Source organism: Gadus chalcogrammus, chromosome 5, assembly GCF_026213295.1.
Source record: "Gadus chalcogrammus isolate NIFS_2021 chromosome 5, NIFS_Gcha_1.0, whole genome shotgun sequence".
Classification (NCBI taxonomy): domain Eukaryota; kingdom Metazoa; phylum Chordata; class Actinopteri; order Gadiformes; family Gadidae; genus Gadus; species Gadus chalcogrammus.
Window position 1 is genome coordinate 21,459,029 of NC_079416.1, and position 23,349 is coordinate 21,482,377.

At 51.1% G+C, this 23,349-nt stretch overlaps 1 protein-coding gene across 1 annotated transcript in view; it reads left to right on the forward strand.

The window, feature by feature from the left end:
- The window catches only part of kcnh5b (potassium voltage-gated channel, subfamily H (eag-related), member 5b), a 43,948-nt gene extending 28,937 nt beyond the window's left edge, over positions 1-15,011 (forward strand). The window contains exon 8 of the mRNA XM_056589787.1: positions 13,812-15,011. Coding sequence (XP_056445762.1) covers positions 13,812-15,011 — 1,200 coding nt within the window. The remainder of the gene's footprint in view (positions 1-13,811) is intronic.
- The last annotated feature ends 8,338 nt before the right edge of the window (positions 15,012-23,349 follow it).

Consider the following 23,349-nt stretch of genomic DNA (forward strand, 5'->3'; position numbering starts at 1 on the left):
TGTGTGTGTGTGTGTGTGTGTGTGTGTGTGTGTGTGTGTGTGTGTGTGTGTGTGTGTGTGTGTGAACCAGAGTGTGTGTGTGTGTGTGAACCAGAGTGTGTGTGGTGTGTGTATGTGTGTGTGCACCAGAGTGTGTGTGTGTGTGTGTGTGTGTGCACCAGAGTGTGTGTGTGTGTGTGTGTGTGCACCAGAGTGTGTGTGTGTGTTTGTGTGTGTGTCTGTGTGTGTGTGCATGCTGCACCAGAGTTTGTGTATGTGTGCACCAGAGTGTGTGTGTGTGCACCAGAGAGAGAGAGAGAGTGTGTGTGTGTGTGTTTATGTGTGTGTGTGTGTGTGTGTGTGTGTGTGTGTGTGTGTGTGTGTGTGTGTGTGTGTGTGTGTGTGTGTGTGTGTGTGTGTGTGTACACACAAGTGAGTGTGAATGAAAGATGAAAGCAGGTGGATATGAAAGTCACACACTGGTGTGTGTTTGTGTGTGTGTGTGTGGGTGGGTGTGCGTGTGTTTGTGTGTATGTCTGTGTGTGCACATGTTCATGTTTTTAGTAGATGGGTTAAATGTGTGCGTGTGTGCCTGTGTGTGTGTGTGTCTCTAACAGAGGAAAGCAGCATATGTATAATTGATGATTGACTGCTCTTATTTTGTGCCTGGTTAATACCTGCATGCTGAGTCTGTGCGTTGGCGCTCTGGTCATACTTTAATTTGCATTCCTTTAATAATCTATAGAAAATAAAGCGTCTCCCTGGTCTGTCCGTGTTAGTCCATCTACCCATTTATTGTTGCGTGACTGCAACACATTTTGTATGACTTCAGTATGTTAGTGTGTGTGCGTGTGTGTTGAGGCATGTGGTAATGGGAGAAAAGAGAGAAGAGAAGAGAGAGAGAGAGAGAGAGAGAGAGAGAGAGAGAGAGAGAGAGAGAGAGAGAGAGAGAGAGAGAGAGAGAGAGAGAGAGAGAGAGAGAGAGAGAGAGAGAGAGAGAGAGAGAGAGAGAGGAGACAAGGAACCTTTCCTCCATTCTGTTCTTTATCTGATAAATAATAAACTGCTCGAGTTAAGAGGGAAAAATGACCCACTTTATTCCTCCCTCTCCAAACACAAAACACACACACACACCCTTAACATTAAGGCAGTCACAGACAAATAGACACACACACACACACACACACACACACACACACACACGTATGCACATACACACATGCCAAACACATTTTCACACAGAGTTTCTATCTCCAGTCTGAACTGCATTGACGAGGACAAGATAGCTCGTAGACTGAAGACTGGCACACACACACACACACACACCCACACACACAAAAACACACAAACTTTAGGTCAATTTGAGTGTGTTTGTGTCTGTGTGTGTGTGTGTTTGTCTGCGTGCATCTGTTCCTCTGCCAGTCCCTGGTCTCCATGGTGACAGAGTGAGAGGGGGGTGATGACCGTTATCACCAGGGGGCCCATACAACCCCCCCGTCTCTCTCTCGCTCGCTCGCTCGCTCTCTCTCTCTATATTTTGGTTGCTATGTTCTATATTATATTGTTTTCACGCATTATGACTTTAATGCATTCCCGCATTACAACTAATTATGATGGGCTTATCCCCGAAGAATCTCATAACATACCCTTGTAATAACGTGTGTGCCTGTGTTTGTTTGAATGTGTGTGTTTTTGTTTGTGTTTGTGTGCGTGTTTGATTTTTCATATTCATCCTTTTAATTTGAGGATTGCGAATCTCACTTCAGGACCGCCGGTAGAAGGTTGGGTCACACAGGGTCTGAATACCCCAGTGATATCCCGGGGACGAGATCTAAACATGTACGATATGGGCCCCCAGTCAGGGGACGCAGCCCGCCCACGCTTCAGTCGAGGAGCCGGCAGCCACCGTCAGAATGACAAAGGTTCACAGAGTTCCCCTTCGTTCGTCTTGTGGTCGGGCTTGAGAACAAAATTCGAAGTCTGTGGTAGCACGAGCCTTGTGTGAAAATCAGCGGGACCGACGACAGCGACGGACGTTAAACTGAACTGAAACGTTCCAGGGTTCTCCCCAGGATTGAGTTACCACGCTGGAGGCCATGGCAGGGGGGTCCATAGAATGAAGAGACCAAGAAGCGCTACCTATTAATCATGCCATCGGGTTGGTAATTGAATAAACCCACTAGAGTAATGTCGCAGTGTGATCCGTCAAGAGCTGCTAAGTGGTTTCTCGAGGTGAATAGCGCTAGTCATGCAGTGCAACTCCTCAAAACTTGCACCATATTCAAACCACCTCTCTGCTTTGTCATAATGCAAAGTATAGGCCTACTCTCAGGCTCATCCCTGCCTCCTCCCTAGAGCTCGCTAACCTCAGCGCCGCCTCCTCCCTAGCGCTCGCTAACTCCACCACCGCCTCCTCCCTAGCGCTCGCTAACTCCACCACTGCCCCCTCCCTAGCGCTCGCTAACTCCACCACCGCCTCCTCCCTAGCGCTCGCTAACTCCACCACCGCCTCCTCCCTAGCGCTCGCTAACTCCACCACCACCTCCTCCCTAGCGCTCGCTAACTCCACCACCGCCTCCTCCCTAGCGCTCGCTAACTCCACCACCGCCTCCTCCCTAGCGCTCGCTAACTCCACCACCGCCTCCTCCCTAGCGCTCGCTAACTCCACCACCACCTCCTCCCTAGCGCTCGCTAACTCCACCACCGCCTCCTCCCTAGCGCTCGCTAACTCCACCACCGCCTCCTCCCTAGCGCTCCCTAACCTCAGCGCCCCCTCCTCCCTAGCGCTCGCTAACCTGAGCGCTAGTTCCTCCCTAGCGCTCGCTAACTCCACCACCGCCTCCTCCCTAGCGCTCGCTAACCTGAGCGCTAGTTTCTCCCTACTGCTCGCTAACTCCACCACTGCCTCCTCCCTAGCGCTCGCTAACCTCGGCGCAGCTATTTTTAGACGGCTGACGACTGCAGCGGAGCACGACGTGCTAGCGGTCCCCCGGCTCCCCGCTCTGCGCGGCGGCGTCTCCGGCGTCGCGGCGCCAGGAGCCGCCACCCACAGCCACTTCCTCCAGGGGCCGTTAGCTCCTAGCGTTAGCGCTGGGCCCCTAGCGCTGTGATTAATCAACGTCTGTTATTGAGCGGCTGCGAGTGTTACAGCTGAAATTATATTGTATTACTCCACCCAGGGGGTGAGGAGGAGGGAAGAGAGGGGGGAGGAGGGGAGAGGGAGGGAGGGGGGGAGAGGGTGAGGAGGGAAGAGAGGGTTGTAGGAGAAGGGGGAGGGAGGGGGGTGATGAGGGGAGAGGGAGGGAGGGGGGTGGGGATAGAGGATAGAGTAGAGGGTTATTACTCAGAAGGAATGCAATCAAGTATAGTATTGAAACCTCCAACACGCACGCACGCACGCGCAAACGTCAACTTACACAAACTCATACACACACACACACGCACAAGAAGCACACACACTGACACAAGCGTGCGTTTACAAGCAATCTCACACAAATGCGCACTCACACACAAATGCCTTAAAGGATGTAACGTATACATCATGTTCTAATGTTTTATTCTGGAACACACACACACAGTGGGGACGGTCTCTCCAGCTGAGGGACCAGGCTAGAGAACGCAGGACAGCGGTCTGAGCGATGAGCTACTCACACAACTAAATGACTCTCCTCCTTGTTGTCATAACGAGGCGCCAGCAGACTTCAAGGGCCATGCACCTGGCGTTAATTACCCAGCAGGCATTGCTGTTGCTGCTGCCGCTGGTTCAGTAATGAACAAGGTGAAAAGAGAGAATGAGGCCCAATCCCATTTCTACCCCGTACTCCTTCCCCTTACCCCTTCGCCTTACCCCTTCAAAACAAGGGGGAGGGGTAAGTGGAAGGGGTAAGGGGTAGAAATGGGATTGTTGCCTAAATACTTGGAAGAACCAAATTCACGCCCAGATGCTTTTAGCCGTGGGCAGAACCTTTGAGCGAGTCTCCCAGTATGGGTTGCCAGTCAGCTGGGGTGGCACCTTTTACATTTCTTTTCCCAGCTGAGTGCCGAGGTGTCCCTGAGCAACAGCCCCCCAAGTGCTCCTGGCCAGCTGGCTGTAGTCCTGCATGGGAGACACCGCCGTCGGTGGGCGAATGTGTCAATTAATGAGTGAATGAAGGTTCAGTATGAATGAATGAATGAATGAATGGTTGTAGGAATGTGTGTGAATGACTGAATGAATGTGCGCATGAAAAACTGAATTTGTGTATGAATGAAAGACTAAATTGAAGACTGAATGAATGTGTGTATGGATGTGTGTATGGATGACTGAATAAATGTGTGCATGGATTTGTGTACGGATGACTGAATAAATGAATGCATGAATATGTGTATGAATGGGTGAATTAATGTGTGCATGAATGTGCGTATGAATGGGTGGACGTGAGGCCCTGACCGGTGAGATGCGCGCTAAAGAATGAAGCCAAACACTGTTGAGCACCAGCTGGGCTCTCCAACCCTTTCTTATCAAACGCGCCGCAGAAACATTTCCAGCTGAATGCGTCTGCACTACGGTAGGCTGTTCGGGAAGGCCGTGGGTTCGATGCCAGCCCGCGGGTGCTCAGACAAGCACAGAAAGTCGCTGCGTCACTCCTGAAATGTGCGGTGAGACTGTGCTTTCGCCCGCAGACTGCAGCCGTAGCAACTTTCTGCCGGTCCATTACGGTGATAAATCCACAGGGACTGCGGCCAGCCTGGACTTCCTCTGGTCTGTTCTTACACTGGGGGGTGTGTGGGCTGTGGCGAGGACAATGGTTCCCCGCTCAAAGGGAGAGAGTACTTCGGTGTGGAGGGGGAAGTGCCAGGTGAGGCGGTCTGCCACCGTTCAGACGTTTGTAAAGTGAACTCGGACGGAAGCTGGAGCTGGGCCGAGGATGTGCAGATGTAGAGAGAGGATTGAAACGCGCGCGCGCACGCACACGCGCACACACAGAGACACGGCCAGATACTCGCGCACAGACAATCGCACCCAGACACACGCGCCCAGACACGCACGCACACACAGACACACACAAAGACACACGCAACAAACACACACGCACGCGCGCACCACGCACGCACGCACGACACACATACATACACACACACGCACACACATTTCTCTTAGTTTATCTGTATCATTATATTATTTATCATTATCATACCCTCTGTCATTCTCCCTTTCGCTCATTCTCTCTGTCCATCCCTGATAATCATCATTTATCCATCATTATGTCGTTTTGATTCCAGCAGTCTTTCCACCCCCTCTCCCTAACCCTCTGTTTCCATCCCATAATAAGTGTAATGTACTGTTATTAGAAAATTGTTGCCGGCTGCTCCCCCCCCACTCCTCTGCCATCCAATAATACTAACCCCTGAGTGAAGTGGGGGCATTACTCTGAAGGCCCCCCAGCGAGGCCGCCCCCCCCCCGGCCTGTGGGCCAGGAGGTGGGCAGCAACATTAAGGCCCAATCCCGTTTCTACCCCTTCCCCCTTCCCCCCTTGTTTTGAAGGGGTAAGGGGGAAGGGGGAAGGGGGAGGGGGAGGGGTAAGTGGTAGAAATGGGATTGGGCCTAAAGCCCAATCCCATTTCTACCACTTACCCCTTCCTCTTACCCCTTCCCCTTACCCCTTCAAAACAAGGGGGAGGGGTAAGGGGAAGGGGTAGAAATGGGATTGGGCCTAAACCGCTCGGGGAGACATGGTGGTGTGCAGGTGATCTCCTGGATGAGGGCATCGCTCCCTGATGGAGGTGGGTTGAGGTGAGGGTGGAGGTGAGGGAGGCAGGATAGAGGTTTAGGTGGAGGTGAGGGAGGCAGGATAGAGGTTAAGGTGGAGGTTAGGGAGGCAGGATAGAGGTTAAGGTGGAGGTGAGGGAGGCAGGATAGAGGTTAAGGTGGAGGTGAGGAAGGCAGGATAGAGGTTAAGGTGGAGGTGAGGGAGGCAGGATAGAGGTTAAGGTGGAGGTGAGGAAGGCAGGATAGAGGTTAAGGTGGAGGTGAGGAAGGCAGGATAGAGGTTAAGGTGGAGGTGAGGAAGGCAGGATAGAGGTTTAGGTGGAGGTGAGGTTAAGGTGGAGGTGAGGGAGGCAGGATAGAGGTTAAGGTGGAGGTGAGGGAGGCAGGATAGAGGTTAAGGTGGAGGTGAGGGAGGCAGGATAGAGGTTAAGGTGGAGGTGAGGAAGGCAGGATAGAGGTTAAGGTGGAGGTGAGGAAGGCAGGATAGAGGTTTAGGTGGAGGTGAGGGAGGCAGGATAGAGGTTAAGGTGGAGGTGAGGTTAAGGTGGAGGTGAGGGAGGCAGGATAGAGGTTAAGGTGGAGGTGAGGAAGGCAGGATAGAGGTTAAGGTGGAGGTTAGGGAGGCAGGATAGAGGTTAAGGTGGAGGTGAGGAAGGCAGGGTGGAGTAGAGGTGGGAAGGTGGTGGTGCCTAGGGGAGGGTAGACGTGACCAGAAGAAGGGAATGGCCCCCCTGAGGGTCTCATCGATGCTGAAAGCCAGCCTCTCGTCGGCACGGTAACGAGAGCTTCAGAAGTCTGCCACCAAAAATAACCGGAGGCATCTGATTGGTTCATGTAGACCCCGTGGGCAGAGGTGTGTCTTTTTGCGTATGTGTTTTATACTGGTTCCAGCCTCTAATCCCCGTTCCTTATTGTTCCAGCTTCATTCGTTTACAAAAAATTCAAAACACAAAAATGATCTCCGATGGCACGACCCAGTCTGCCGTTGAGAATCCTCCTCAATACTTTTGCTATTCTGGCTCATCGCTCCAGTCTTCCGTATATTTCTCTGTGTTTATTACATTTCTCAAACCTAATATATTTACAAGCGCAGAATTTATTCAAGCGATCACTCACCCAATAATTCCTTCTCGAGCCCAAGGAGATCTTTAGAGATATGGGGGCAATATACAGATATTTATAGTCTGTATATCTCTGGGTGAGCAGTTTGGCCCTGTGTGGTTCTGTGTGGTTCCTAGTGGTCTTGTGTGGTTCTGTATGGTTATGTGTGGTTCCGTGTGGTTCTGGTGGTTCCGTATGTTTCTAGGCTGTGTTTCCTGGCCCCCGGGTTCTGCGCTGTTGTCGATTTAGCAGCTGAATGCAGCCGGCATGCCCCTTGTGGAGGAGCTCTGAATAATAGATGGCTCTTGGAGTGCGGGACTGTCTGTGTGTTTATCTGGATCGGCACGCTGTTTACGGCTGGTTTACCAAGAGGTTAGCCGCCGTTGTTTACCTGACACATGGCAATAACAGTAGCAAACTCCCACTGGGGTCGATCTTATGCCTGTATTCCCAGTTTGGACCCTACCTGCTCCTTAATGAACCGTGTCTTTACTGATGAAACCCTACCTGCTTCTTCGTGACCTGTGTCTGTACTGTCTAACCCCTACCTGCTCCTTAGATTAATAATTCCACACTGCAAAAATAATGAGCAATGAAAGTAAATAAAGTGTGTAAAGTGACTAAACCGCCAACAAAGTGCCTGACAGTACATAAAGTAACTATGAATGAATGTGACTATCATCGTAAGCACAAAGAGAGGATCATGGGCATCAGGGCCATATATGTAGTCATAAAACAACTGGTATGACGTTATGGTAGCCTATACCGACTAAGTTTGTTGACCTGCTTCTTTCAAAACATATCACAACGGTGCTGCAGCGCGCTGCTTCCTATCGGTACTGGGGGCGGCAATTGACGCAAGTGAAATAGCGCACCGCTGCGCTTGGGTCCCGGTGTGTGGCTTCATGACCCGTGTCTGTACTGTCTAACCCCTACCTGCTCCCTAATGAGCTGTCTCTGTACTGTCTAACCCCTTCCTGCTCTTAATGACCTGTGTTGGTGTCCACAGTATGGTTTCTATGAAAGAAGCGTGTCCTGAATGACTTGACAGGAGCCCTAATGGAAAAGCCCCCCAGGGAAGTCTGTTTCATTCCGCTTTCCATTAGCAGAAATCATCTCAAATCGGCAGAGGAAACGTTCCTAATTGGAGAATGCACGAATGGTCTTTGGAGAGAGTTGAACAAATTAGAATCGCAACAGCCACAAACAAGCACACACTTCCGTTTACTATCTTTGGCAGAGGAGAACCTCACTGCAGTAGAAAACATCAGGAGGGAACGGCCACCTCGACGACAAACCATGCTCCACGCCAGATCACCAAAGAAACCGCAAAGAAAACTGAGAAATCCAACGTGTCATCAATGTTTTAAAGTTAAACACTTTAGCCTTCTGATCGAAACCCGTAGCCATCTAAATCAAACCCTTAACTTTCTAATTCATCCCGTAGCCTTCTCACCTCAACTTTTAAACCTTCTTATCCAAACCCTTAGCCTTCTAATCCAAACCCTTAACCTTCTTATCCAAAACCTTAACCTTCTAATATAAACCCTAAACCTTCTAATTCAAACCCTTTACCGTCTTATCCAAACCCTTAGCATTCTAATCCAAACCCGTTATCTTTTAATCCAAACCCTTTAGCCTTCTTATCCAAACCTGGCCACTGGCCTGTCCATCTTGGACTAAACTTCTGTTAACCAATGCGCCACCATTTTGGGTCACAAGGTGGAAGAGTGCATTCCGCACATAAACCTCAGTGGCCATGGAGCCCACTCTCGCGTCTGCAGTTCAGGAGATCGTCTCGGAGGACAGTGAACGACTCAGCTCGGTCAGGGACTTGGATGCCGGCAATGTCACATGGATCACAGGAGAGCAGCGCTAGGACACTGTCACAGGAGAGTGAAGCCAGTGTGTCTGTTGGCCGTCTGACAAATGAAAGCCATAATAGTGAACGCATCCGTATCCGTTCGCTAAGCTCTTGGAGCATGAACAGGACAGGCTGTGAAGACAGCTTGTCTTTCCAAATGGTAGCTACAGCAGCTGAGGAGGAAATCTCTCTTCTCTCGGGTGTCAAACCATACTGGAGATCTCAGACAGACCCCTGCGATACTCTGAAACATTCTTCATCTTGGTTCTGGACACACAGTGATGGAAATGCCTCCTCCCCTATACAGTGAAATACTTCACTGTACTATAGAAAACAACCCTTTTCTGATGAGTTAACCATTGTTCATAATGAAGGCATTTGGTCAAACCCTGGCAAAGCCTGTATAGAAATACTTGTTTTTGTGTGTGTTACTTTGTTTTCATGGATGAAACATACATTTTTGCGTCTGTGATCTAATTTTCAAGTGAATCTAAAGACGGACGGGGGAAGAAAGTGGGACTTTGATTGGCTAAAGACCCCAATAACATTATTCATGTAATCAATCTATTATCCCAATTGCAGGAATGTGCTCAACCTTTAAATAAAATCCCCTCAGTAACTTTGTCTTATATTAATTAACACCTCTGAGTTCCTTTGAGCTCACTCAACTCTGGTGCCGTATTAATCATTCGCTCCCACCACCTCTCAGCCGTCAAGAATCAAGCAGTTTTTCGTTCTCTTTGCGCTGAGATGATGGATAACTGGTTTTGGAAAAGCGCTCCACTTTGAAAGCCCTTTCCAATAAGTGTAGTCTCAGCAGTCCTGCCCCCAGTAAAGATTCATTAACACAGCACGCCGCCCCGGATAAAGCCTCTCTCAAGCCCCTCAGGCCTGGGGCGCTGCTCAGAGCCAGCCCCCTGATGGAAGACAAATGAACCTCAATCCCCCAAAACATCCCACCCCATCAATTTCCCTCCATTTTTCCTCTCTGACGTATAAAACGTTATTTCGATCGCGGGACGGCAGCTTCCGTGACTCATTGTGGAAATTAGATCCCGCGAAGTCGAAAGAATGAAACACTACGTTCTCAAAACCGATGAATAAATAATGGTGCATTTTCTTTTAAGCGAGATCCCTTGTTTTCCCTGAATCTTCTTCACCAGGACGTCAGAGTCGTTCTGCTTGGAACGATGTGTCGGAAACAAGCCCCTTGGCTGGCCACCTCGCTCGCCGACGAGGGCCCGGAATAGACAGCCGTTCAGGCCCCCCCCCGCCCCCTGGTGCCCGTGCATGTGTCTGGCTTGGCGGTCGCTGCTTCGGGGCCTGGACCGTGAATCAGGGGGGGGGGGGTGGGCGCCTGCATGCGACGCTCAACGAGAAGATGGCAGAAGGAAATAGACGAGGAACAATCAGGTCAGCGAAAAAATTTGAGGCCGTGCGAGAGGAGAATGTCAGTCAAGCCACTCGAAGCCACGCCGCCCCTTTCATCAAGTAGAAGAAGAAGATGAGGAAGACGAGGAAGAAGAGCTTCAGGACGCGTCCGACAGCCAGGCGCCCACGGCCATGTGCCAGGGCCAATTGTATCCGCCCCGGAGTGGCAGCTGAACTCTTTGGCACGAGGCGTCTTAACAAGCATCTCTAAGACGGAAACTGCCGCCTGGGATTTTTTTTTTTGCCAATTAAGCGAGTTTCACTCTCTTCCGCCTCGCTCACATTCTCACGCCAAACCCTAACCCCGACCGGCTCTCTTTCCGTTCCCACGCGGGGTCTTTGCGGTACGGCAGCCTGCCGGTGGTCCGTCAGCGGAGGAACTGTAGAACACCACCTGGCCAGGTAGCGCAACCTCCTCGTCCTCCAACCACGTGTTTGAAAGAGTCGCCCTTACCCTCTCTCTCTCTCTCTCTCTCTCTACCAACTCCCCTGGAACTACAGACTACTACCTGAGTCGGGGAGGCTGGCCAGGAAGCTCAACCTCCTGGTACTCCAACCATCACATGTGTCGCTCCCACTCTCTCTCCACCAACCGTCCTGTCCGTTCGCTGTCGGGTCCATCTCTATTCGGCAGGCAGAAAGAGCCTGCCAAATAGAGATGTGTATACAGATCGACTGCTCCAGAGGCCTCAGGGGGGAGCGTTCCATCCCGTAAAGCCCATTCCGGAGATCCCCTAGGGGCTTTCGAAACGATGAAATGGTCCACCTCCTATCGCAAGCATCCATGACATAAAACAACAAGCTTCCAGAGTGACGAGCCTTCTCTGGGCCCCCAAAGACACTCGTCTTTGGGGGCCCAGAGAAGACTCATCACTCTGGATCTCTTCTGGCAGATCTCCAGTGGCGCCCGCCTCGGTGGCTCGCCAAAACCCCATTAAGAACGGTCCCAGAGCTGGAAGTCATTGTTTGCTCCGCTCAGCACAGCAGCCCCGTCCCCGTACCCTGTCCCCCCTCCGTTCCCCCCCCCGTCCCCCTCGTCCCCCCCCGTCCCTTCCTCATGATTAATGCAGGCGTCCATTTCCTTTTTGTTTTTCCTACAACAACACTGTTGCGTAACAGCCACGTGGCATTAGTTGACGGAAGGGAGCAATGCGTGCACGGATGGATTTGTGGTGGTTCTTCTTTATCGGTCTGCTTGTGTTCACGCACTACAATACCCCAATGAACTGCTGAGGGAGGACTCTGCTGACCGACGCAGATCTCCTCATTGTGATTGGGTGGAAGGGCTTTAGATGTCTGAGAAGATGTTTTTATCAGAGAGACAGAGACCGGTCATTAAGGAGCAGGTATGGGTTAGTCAGTACAGAGACAGGTCATTAAGGAGCAGGTAGGGGTTAGACAGTACAGAGACAGGTCATTAAGGAGCAGGTAGGGGTTAGACAGTACAGAGACAGGTCATTAAGGAGCAGGTAGGGGGTTAGACAGTACAGAGACAGGCCATTAAGGAGCAGGTAGGGGTTAGACAGCCCAGAGACAGGTCATTAAGGAGCAGGTAGGGGTTCCTCTCTAACCTGTCACCAGCATCTAGCCAAAGTCGAAGTGACCTCTCCTTTCTTACCAGCGTCTAACTCAACTGGTAGTGACCTCTCCTCTCTAACCAGCGTCCAACTAAACTGGTAGTGACCTCTCCTCTCTAACCAGTGTCTTACTGGTAGTGACCTCTCCTCTCTAACCCGCGTCTAACTGGTCGTGACCTCTCCTCTCTAACCAGCGTCTAACTGGTAATAGTGACCTCTCCTCTCTAACCAGCGTCTAAATAAACTAGTTGTGACCTCTCCTCTCTAACAAGTGTCCAACGGGTAGGGACCTCTCCTCTCTAACCAGCCTCTAACTGTTAGTGACCTCTCCTCTCTCGTCTCTAACCAGCGGCTCCCTAAACTGGTAGGGACCTCTCCTCTCTAACAAGTGTCTAACGGGTAGGGACCTCTCGTCTCTAACCAGCGGCCAACTGGTAGTGACCTCTCCTCTCTAACCAGCGTCTAACTGGTAGTGACCTCTCCTCTCTCGTCTCTAACCAGCGGCTCCCTAAACTGGTAGGGACCTCTCCTCTCTAACCAGCGTCTAACTGGTAGGGACCTCTCCTCTCTAACCAGCGTCTAACTGGTAGTGACCTCTCCTCTCTCGTCTCTAACCAGCGGCTCCCTAAACTGGTAGGGACCTCTCCTCTCTAACTAGTGTCCAACGGGTAGGGACCTCTCCTCTCTAACCAGTGTCTAACGGGTAGGGACCTCTCGCCTCTAACCAGCGGCTCCCTAAACGGGTGGTAATCTCCCGTACCTCAGGCTAGTGGGCGCCTGATGTGGAGCTGAGCGGGGCTGATAAGGCAGAGGGTGCTGCTACATGGCCACGGGCCAGGCAGGGTCTCTGTCCTCTCAGATGTGATGAGTGTGTGAGTGGAGGCAGGGGAGGGCTACACACTCGGCGCTGGTGGAACATCACGGTGGAGAGCTTAAGAGGGTGGACGGGTAATGTAACGCACCGTTACGTACTGTAACCTGGCCCGGAGCGAGCTAAACCCGGACCGGACCCTCAGGGGAGGAGACCGGACGCGGGATGTATGGGACCAGGGGCGCGACTCGACACGGATATCCAACCAACAGCTTGGTCACCATGTTGCCATAACAGTAGCACACGTTAGCATGTAACGTGTGTAACTTAAAGTACATAAACTTACATTCTATGAACTTGTATTGCATTAACTTATATTACATTCAATTCCATTAAATTAAATTTGATAATAATCACCATTACAGTCTCAAAGGGCTTAACGGACCAAATGTTTATGACAACCCCCTTGACAAAGCCCCCACAAGGGCACGAAAAATTAGAGAAGAAACGCATAGTAGGGGATCCTTTTTTCCAGGGATGGTCAGGAGTGCAATGGGTGCCATAATTGACATAAAGGTAAAAACATGCATAACATATTAAATTGATGATGGGTTGCTGGCTGGTTAACCACGAGGGGAGTCCAGGCATCCAGTCGCAGTCACCGCAACACGATAGAACAGACACAACACTGAATTAGAAGGGAAAAGTACATGACAGCCCCTGAGGGCCTTCTCGATTCACAACATCACACAAAGTTTTTCAATGAAATATTTCATGCCGGTGTTGAGACAAAGGAATAGTCTTTGGCTTTGACTCACAGCATCAATCATTATACTGCAATGAAATAGATATTCCAATTAATTTCTGACTCTGATCCGGTCTGATCAAGGTCCGCTCTGATCCGGTCTCTGATGTTACTCTTCCTTCTCCCTCTCTCTCCCTTTACCTCGCACTCCCTCTCTCCCCATCTCTGTCTCTCCATCTCTCTCCCCTCTCCCCCCTCCCTCCCTCCCTCCCCCTCTCTCCCTCTCTCTCCCCTCCACTTCTCTCCCGCTATCCCTCTCTCTCCCTTTACCTCGCACTCCCCCTCTCCCCTTCTGTCTCTCCCTCTCTCTCCCTCTCCCTCTCTCTCCCCTCCTCTTCTCTCCCTCTCTCCCTCTCCCTCTCCTCTCTCCCCCTCTCTCCCCTTCCCCTCGCTCCCTCTCTACCACCTCTCTCTCCCCTCGACCTCTCTCCCCTCTCCCTCTCCCCTCTCCCCCCTCCCTCCCCCCTCTCCCCCCTCCCTCCCCCTCTCTCAGATCATCTTCCGTAAGATCAGCGAGGTGAAGAAGGAGGAGGAGGAGCGGCAGCGGGCGAAGAACGAGGTGCAGCTGACCATCCCCCAGGACCACCCCGTCCGCAAGCTCTTCCAGAAGTTCAAGCAGCAGAAGGAGCTGCGCACCCAGGGCCCGTCGGGCTCCCAGGCCGACCTGGAGAAGAACCAGCTCCAGGGGGACCCGCAGCACCAGCACCAGCAGCACCTCCACCCCCACAGCCTCCAGCTGGGCCACTCCAGCCTGCAGCACTCCCTGCCGCTGTCCCGGCCCCCGCTGCAGCAGAACGGGGCCCCCCCCAGCAGCAGCGTGCTCACCGTGTCCCAGGTGACGCCCATGCAGAGCTACGCCCCCGCCCCGGGCCCCGCCCCCGGCCCCGCCGCCAAGCAGAACAACCGAGACATCATGGAGCTGCAGCCCAGCGTGGTGACGGTCGCCGTGGGCGACGGCCCGGCCCATTCCCGGCCGAAGGCCGCCGTCAGCCCCACGGCGGCGGCGCCGGCTCCGGCCCGGCCCGCCGCCCGCGGCTGGATGAGGCTGAAGGGCAACGTGGCCTCGCCCCCGGCGCCCGCGGCCGAGCCGCGGAGGGAGGGGCTCAACAACGCCCCCAAGGCGGTCTCCGTGGAGACGCTGTCCCAGGAGGAGACGGCGGGGGGGCGGGGCGGCGGGCGGGGGCAGCGGGAGGAGGGCGACGTGTCGGCCAACAACCCGCTCCGCAAGACGGACTCGTGCGACAGCGGCATCACCAAGAGCGAGCTGCGCATCGACCGCGCCGGGGAGGCCCGGACCCCCGCGGCCGTCAGCCCCCTCCTCCCCGGGGGAGGGGGGGGGGGAGGGGGGTCTCCTCACCCCTTCTGCCCCATCCCGGAGCAGGCCCTGCACGCCGCCCTGCACGAGACGCGCCTGGAGCTCCGCGGGGACATCCGGACCCTGGGGGGCCGGCTGGGGGCGCTGGAGAGCCAGGTGGCCCAGATCATCCGCCTGCTGTCGGACCCCCGGCGGCCCTCCCTGGGGGGTCCTCCGCACCCCGCATCCTCCCCCCCCTCCTCCACCACCACCGCCGCCGCCGCCACCATGGCCGCCACGGCCGCCACGCCCAGAGCCAAGATCAAACGGCAGGACATCTTCACCGTGTCCAGACCCGTGTCCCCCGACTCGGAGAAGGAGGTGTCCGAGAGTCTCTGAGGGGGAAGTGGGGGGGGGGGGGGGGGTTTTGGGGGGCAGCGATGTGATTGGACTGGAGGGGGGTGCATTTTTTTGAAGAACCTGGACTCTATTCGGGTTGGTTCTGCTGCGCCATCGGCTTCAGCCGCTTAACCCTAACTCTCTAAAGAATAGACTAGCCCGCAGGCTAACTCCGCTATCGACTGACTAGCCTGCAGGCTAACTCGGCTGTAGACTGACTAGCCCGCAGGCTAACTCGGCTATAGACTGACTAGCCTGCTGGATAACTCCGCTATCGACTGACTAGCCCGCAGGCTAACTCGCCTATAGACTGACTAGGCTGCTGGCCAACCTCCCGTCTAACTCAGCTTCAGACTTCTGGCTACTTGAACATTTGCACAAAGACTCCTGGCACGCGTTGAAGCGAGCACTAGCGATCACAGTACTCAGTGACTCCTCTCTGTTCTCCTCTCTTTACTGTACATACCTCTGTCTGCATGACCAGCTGGTTACTGGCCTGCCAAAGAAATGATTTGACGTACGTTGTTGCCTGTACATTATGCAGTTGACTGCATGCAAAAAGTGATTTAAAGTGTGCCGCAGATTTTGATTGAGCTTCACTGTACATAGGACTATTTTTCAGCGATCATTTACTACGTGGACTTTCAGGGTTTGCATATCGGTAGCACTATACCCATACATACCCCCGATTCCCACGCAGCTCCAGATCCTGCATGGATTATCTGCACACAGGCCTCCCCCTATTGGGTTTAAAGGCTTAGTCTGTCTGGCCCCGCAGGTGAAAGGAATACAATCACTCTTTCCCCGAAACCGTCCAAGCGAAACACAGAATAAGTCAGAGAGGTGGGACTTCCCATTTTGAGGCGAGTCTTTGTATACACGCCCTCGGGTTAGCGACGTAGCTACTTAAAGTGATTTCTATTTTTGATGACACACAGACGGCGTTCGCCCATTCCTCGCCATCGGGGTTAAAATCCCGAAGTTGTAATTGTATTTTTTTTGCTCGAATGCTCCAGTCGGCTCAGCGTGAGAAGCCAGGAGGTTCAGAGCGCGGCGGGGATCTCGTTCTCCCGTTCGTGTCTGCATGACGACGGGCGCGTGCTGAGCCCACCTTGCCGCGATCCACGCTCAACCGGTGGGGAAATAAGAGGAATATCCCAGCCTGCCTTAGACCAACCCCCCCCCCCCCCCCCCCCCCCCCCCCGGTAATACAACATGGATCACTCTTCCCTCCACCTCACCGTTCTAGTCCTGCATGAAGACGAGTAGTTTTATACTCTGCAGTGCATTATGGGAAGGGCCACAGCTCCTGATGTTTGTGCACGCCGTACATACACATGCACGCTCGCACACACACACACACACATACACAAGTGTGCCTGGTGATGTACTAAAGGCCAGTTTGTCTGAATGTCGGCTCAGATGATTTTTCCTTCTCTTCTCATGCACACAAATGCACAAGTACACACAAGCACGCACATACAGAGTAATACACAAGCACACTTGCACAATACACACCAAAAAACCCACATACACACCCACAATACATAGCAATACACACACAAACACACACACACAAATAAAGACATACAAACACACACACATAAAGAAATACACACACGCTTACACATGGATAAACACACACACACAGACACACTCATGTTAAGTCTTAATTTGTAATCCAGCTGAACTATGCAACGTTTGATTTTGGTTTGTCCAGAAAGATGGAGAATGTCATGTGATGTTGTTTTGACCTGATGACCTGAGCTCCTCTCTCGCTTGTTCCCCGGAGGCGAGCCAGCGATCTGCATGTTATTACATGTTATTACATGTTACTACATGTGAATACACTGTTCCCATGTTAGATATCGCCAGGTTGGAAGGGGAATACACATATTTATATATTATGAACATTAATAAAGAAACGGATGAAAAACACGATGGCTCAGACTCAAGTGTCAACTGCTCTGCTGTACACCGAGTCTGATCGGCCTCAGCTCGACTTGAGAACTGTCCTTAGGGTCTCATCATCTCCTGTTAGGACCATCTTTTTATTTTTTTACAGGAAATCCTTTAGCGTTTTCTACCGCTGTCTTGAACGGTGGCTGGGATTCCTGCTGACGCAGCGAGACGACGTAGCCTCGGACTAGAGGGACGTCTGACGGAGCTTCAGACTTCGCCCGGTCGGACCCGCTCACCTGGTCCATGACAACAGCTGCTGTGGCAGCAGTGAGTGTAATTTACTCCTCCACCCTCTCTCTCTATCGTTCTCGTTCTCGCTCTCCCTCAATCTCTCCGTTGCCGTCTTCAGGGAGGGAGGCGAGAGGGAGGGGTGGGACTTGTTTAGATACTTTCCAAATCTAGCTCGCTCTGGCTGGTCTCTCCAGGTTGCATAACCTAGCTTTAATAAACACCTGTCCTAAAAACCCCCCCTCTCCTTCATTATCAGTCATGTGTTTGCGTAGAATAGTTTTCTTTCTCCTTCACTTGCATCTGCCTTTGTGCAATGTGTGTGTGTGTGTGTGTGTGTGTGTGTGTGTGTGTGTGTGTGTGTTAGTGAGCGTGTCTGAGTGAACATCAGAAACCAGATAAAACCAAATTATGGGGAACTAAGACATTCAACTAAAACTAACTCACTAGTATGCAAAGCAGCCTCGACTCCAAGGATCCAGGAAGCGAACGTTCTGCATTTTCTCAATTGTTTCTGTCAGGAAGTGAAGGATTGATCCGCCAGTGACATTAGTATTGGATTATTAGTGCCTCTGCTTTTCTTTTCCTGTCGGTTTGTATTTATTACTGATCTCTCTACATCTATTTCTCTCTCCACCTCCATCCCTCTCTCTTTCTCTCTCCCTCTCTTTCTCTCGCTCTCGCTCTTGCTTGCTCCCTCTCTCTTTCTCTCTCTCGCTCACTCTCTCTCCATCTGTCTTTCTTTCCCCCTCTCTCTCTTCTTTTCTATCTCTTTCTCCATCTCTCGCTCCATATCTGTCAATCTCTATCACGCTCTCCATTTCTCTTTCCATCTCTGTCTCCATTTCTCCCTCCATCTCTCTCTCTATCTCTGTTTCTCTCCATCTCTCTCTCTCCATCTCTCTCTGTCCCTCTCCATCTCTGTCTCTCTCCATCGCTCTCTCGATTTCTTTCTCTCTCTCTCTACGTCTCTTTCTCCATCTCTCTCTCTATTTCTCTCTCTCTCTCCATCTCTCTCCATTCTCTCGCTGTCTCTCCATCTCTCCCTCCATCTATCTCTCTCTCCATCCCTCTCTCCATCTATCTGTCAGTGTGTGTGCCCAGAATATCAATAAAAAGCGATTGGCAGAAGCTATTTTCTTAAGCGGATCAGTCTCATCTCTGATAAGCCTCCAGGTATTTCTATTTTAACACTTTAGAATCTCATTTAGGCTCCCAAACTACGGTTTACTTTTCCTTTGTATGTGACGGTTTTGTTACGGAAAATGAACACTGTCAGTTTATCCGAAACAAATCCACCTCAACTCAGTGGATTATCCCTAATCTCTGTTGCCAATTACCGTTTGCCGGAATTAACTGAACGGGCACACCGTCCGGTTGGGGGGAATAATACGATCCCGCGAGGAATCTTCCAAGCGGTAATTGGGCGGCAGAGGTTGGGGATTGAACCTGCGGGTTCCCCACCTGTGACTCGTCTCTCTTTAACCAATTAACTTTATCTCGAAAGCAACCAATCAGCTCTGTCTCTAAAGGGACCAATCAGCTCTGTCTCTCAAGTAACCAATCGGCTCTGTCTCTAAAGCGACCAATCGGCTCTGTCTCTAAAGCAACTAATCAGCTCTGTCTCTAAGGCGACCAATCGGCTCTGTCTCTGAAGAAACCAATCAGCTCTGTCTCTAAAGCGACCAACCAGCTCTGTCTCTAAAGCGACCAACCAGCTCTATCTCTAAGGCGACCAATCAGCTCTGTCTCTAAAGGGACCAATCGGCTCTGTCTCTGAAGTAACCAATCAGCTCTGTCTCAAAACCGACCAATCAGCTCTGTCTCTAAGCAACCAATCAGCACTGTCTCTAAGGCGACCAATCAGCTCTGTCTTGAAAGCAACCAATCAGCTCTGTCTTGAAAGCAACCAATCAGCTCTGTCTCTAAGGTGACCAATCAGCTCTGTCTCTAAAGCGACCAATCAGCTCTGTCTCTAAAACAACCAATCAGCTCTTTCTCTAAGGCGACCAATAAGCTCTGTCTCTAAAGGGACCAATCGGCTCTGTCTCTGAAGTAACCAATCAGCTCTGTCTCGAAACCGACCAATCAGCTCTGTCTCTAAGCAACCAATCAGCACTGTCTCTAAAGCAACCAATCAGCTCTTTCTCTAAGGCGACCAATCAGCTCTGTCTTGAAAGCAACCAATCAGCTCTGTCTCTAAGGCGACCAATCAGCTCTGTCTCTAAAGCAACCAATCAGCTCTTTCTCTAAGGCGACCAATCGGCTCTGTCTCTGAAGCGACCAATCAGCCTTGTCTCTAAGGCGACCAAGCAGCTCTGTCTCTAAAGCGACCAATCGTCTCTGTCTCCGAAGCAACCAATCAGCTCTGTCTCTAAACTAAAGTGACCAATCAGCTCTGTCTCTAAAGCCACCGCTCATCTCTGTCTTTAAGGCGATCAATCAGCTCTTCCTCTGAACCCCCCCCCCCCCCCCCACAGTGAATGTTGTGAGTAGAGACTTAATTGCAGTCGGAGTGTAGGATCGCTGAGGAGGATCTGAAGTTTCTTCCACACCAGGGGGTCGTTACTCGTAATGTCATTCAGGGAGTTCTTCAGTAATCCTCGTAAAGGCAGATTAGAGACAACAAACTAATGTAAATTCATGAAGGTATAAGATAGTCCCCTTCAGCGAACCACGTTGTATTGAATTGATTGATATCCCAGACGCCGCGTTATTACGTTAGTCAACGGAATGTTTATATTGACTGTTCAGTTTTCCACTGGGGGAAATTATTCCTCCACCGCGAAAAGCCAACTAAACGCCAGCGAAGGTGAACGTCTTTTGACACGTGCTGTCGTCGATGTTCTCTGCCTGATGATGCGTTGGAAATAACATGGCCTGCTTTACGACGACTTTCGCTATTTCCTCGAGTGTCAGAATGTGCAACGGTAAGCCAGCAGACCCGTCTCCAAGCTGCCGGTGAATGGATCCTTTTAAAATGTTTAAAACGTGTTTAATCCTGGACGTCGATCTGGGAGCTCTGTCGGCTAGGCTCTACTTTTTATTTTACCACAGACACTATAAGATATCTTGTTGAACATCTATCGACAGCTGGAAGTATGGACACCCCTCCACACGTACTCATGTTATAATACCAACGGATTACAATATACAGATGTACATGATTATCGTTCAGAATCTAAATATGCAGATCACATCCACCTAGCTGGTAATATAAACGTCTATAAACTTTTTATTAAGAGGTAATTACACCGCACACCTGTAAATAACCCCTCCCACACGTTTTTATTAGCCTATGAGGAGTCGGACCCTCGTTCCGGGTCATGCGACCCAACAAGGGCTCGCGACCCACGAGTTGAGCAGCTCTGCTCTGCATCGGCTTTCCTTGCGCTTCCTTCATCCCCGTTCATCTCGTTGGAAGCGAGTCTATCAGTGTGCTGATTGGTCCAGACTCAGTCGAGAGCTGACCGTATTCCCCCTTACCTCCAGATGTTGTCGTTGTTATTTTGATTCATATTTAAATGAGGTCAACACTTTTCCAAGTGCTGATTAAACTGTATAATATTTCCTGCCCCTTGTGTTTGAAATCACAGTCTCCCTCATACGTATGCACACGCACACGCACACGGTTCTGAGAGTACATGTCATAAAATACCTCTCAGCAGATGTTATGTGTGTGTATGTAGTGAGTGACACAGAGAACTTTTTCCATTATGCGTGTGAGAGTGTGTGTGTGTGTGTGTGTGTGTGTGTGTTTAAGTGTTTACATTTGAGATTGTGCATGTGTGCATGTGAGAGAGAATGTGTTTGTGTGTATGTGTGCGTGTTTGTGTGCATGTCAGAGTGTGTGTGTGCATGTGTGAGAGAGTGTGAGTGTGAGCGTGTGCATGTGAGAGAGAATGTGTGTGTGTGTGTGTGTGTGTGTGTGTGCATCTGAGAATGTGTGTGTGTTTGGGCATAAGAGAGTGTGTGTGCATGTGAGAGTGTGTGGGTGTGTGTGTGTGCATATGAGTGTGTGTGTTTGCATCAACCTGACAGGTGAGAAACCACTGAAATAGCGTTTTCTCCTCCTCTGCTTATCGTCCTATTTCTCCTGTTCCTGCCAAGAGTGGCTCTTCCCCTTCCTCCTCCTCCTCTTCCTCCTCCCCCACACGGTGGGGGGGGAGGAGGAAGAGGAGGGGGAGGAGGAGGAAGAGGAGGAGGAGGTGCTGTCAGAACGCATCAGAAGAGATCTGGCTCCTCTGTCGGGACTGGCGAGGCGTAGGAGGACCTCTGAGAGAGCGGCTTCTCCCCGCGCTGTCTGTTTGTCATCTCTCTCGCTCCATTGGTTCCCCTTTAAACGCCCTGTTGGCACCTCCCCCCCCCCCCCCCCCCGCTCCCTCCCCCCCCCCCCACCACTGTACTGTCTAACCCCTACCTGCTCCTTAATGACCTGTCTCTGTACTGTCTAACCCCTACCTGCTCCTTAATGACCTGTCTCTGTACTGTCTAACCCCATACCTGCTCCTTAATGACCTGTCTCTATACTGTCTAACCCCTACCTGCTCCTTAATGACCTGTCTCTGTACCGTCCAACCCCTACCTGCTCCTTAACTATCTGTATCTGTACTTTTTAACCCTTACCTGCTCCTTAATGACCTTCTTTGATGTCTCACTCTTTCGAGCAAGGCCTCTTTCTACCTTTCTATCTGTGTGCGCGTGCGTGCGTGCGTGCGTGCGTGCGTGTGCGTGTGCGTGTGTGTGTGTTGTGTGTGCCTGTCTATCTGTCTGTCTGTCTGTCTGTCTTTCTACCGACAGGGAGAATGCGGAGGTGGGCAGACACACAGTGCACGCTGGGTGTGTCGATATTGTGTCGAGTCTGAACACACTGTTTGGTGTGTTCAGACTCACAAGCAGTTCTGTGCTGGCGCCGTTAATCCGGACAGCTTCGGACGGCTACCCAGCATGCTCAGCGTTCCAGAGGCAAATTAAGTGCTAGCGAGCTGCCAAGCGTCGTAGGCTAATTACAGCGTGTCGTCACGGTAACAAATGGCCTGTCACCGGCTGTATTTGTTGTCAAAAGGTTCCCCGAGTTTTGTGTCACGGCGTGTTCTGACACGACTCCGGCACGCGGCGGAACGGCGGATCCTTTGTGTTCCGTAGTTTAGAGGAACAAACCGGGGCTGTCTGTAGCCTCCGCTCCGCTCAGACCGCAGTTCACAACAACGGTCAGGTGGTGGTTACTTTCTACGACTTCCTCTTTCTTGTATAAACATGCTCGTACAAGTGGACAACTAGATACCTGGTCTACTGTGTGCATTCATAACATGTTTATACAAGTGGACAACTAGATACCTGGTCTACTGTGAGCATTCATAACATGTTTATACAAGTGGACAACTAGATACCTGGTCTGCTGTTAGTATTCATAACATGTTTATGAATACCTGGTTTACCGGTATTCATAAACTCGCAGTACCTGGTTTACTGTGAGCCTTCATAACATGATGTTTAAATTAATGGAAAACGTAGAAATTAAAAATTTGATTTCATATACTTAGCCTGTACAACAGTATTTATTTATATAGGGTGACTAACCCTCTGTTAGAAAACAAATTGATAACTTGGTTTTGTTGAAGAGTTCAGTAGCCAAAGGCTGTCATTCCAATTAAACTACCACATTATAATCATAATGAAAATAATCACACTCAAGCTAACGCTGATAACAAAGTTTATTGATAAAAGATGTCAGAAATACACATGTCTACATTTTAACACACTTGGTCAGTTCCAATGATGCAGCAGATGAAGTCTTACAGCAGAGATTGGTTTATGTCTGCCTCTGTGCGTGCATATGTGTGCTTGTGTGTGTGTTTGCTTGTATGTGTGTGTGTGCTTGCACATTTGATGTATTGTGTGTGTGGTAAGGCACTGTGAGATAGTGTGCATATCTGCACACACAGCATTTGTGTACATGTTTGTGCTTGCATGCTCTGTAGTTGTGTGTGTGTGTGTGTGTGTGTGTGTGTGTGTGTGTGTGTGTGTGTGTGTGTGTGTGTGTGTGTGTGTGTGTGTGTGTGTGTGTGTGTGTGTGTGTGTGTGTATGTATGTGCATCATGTGTACAAATGTGAATATGTGTATGCATGTATGTCTTTGCGTGTGTGT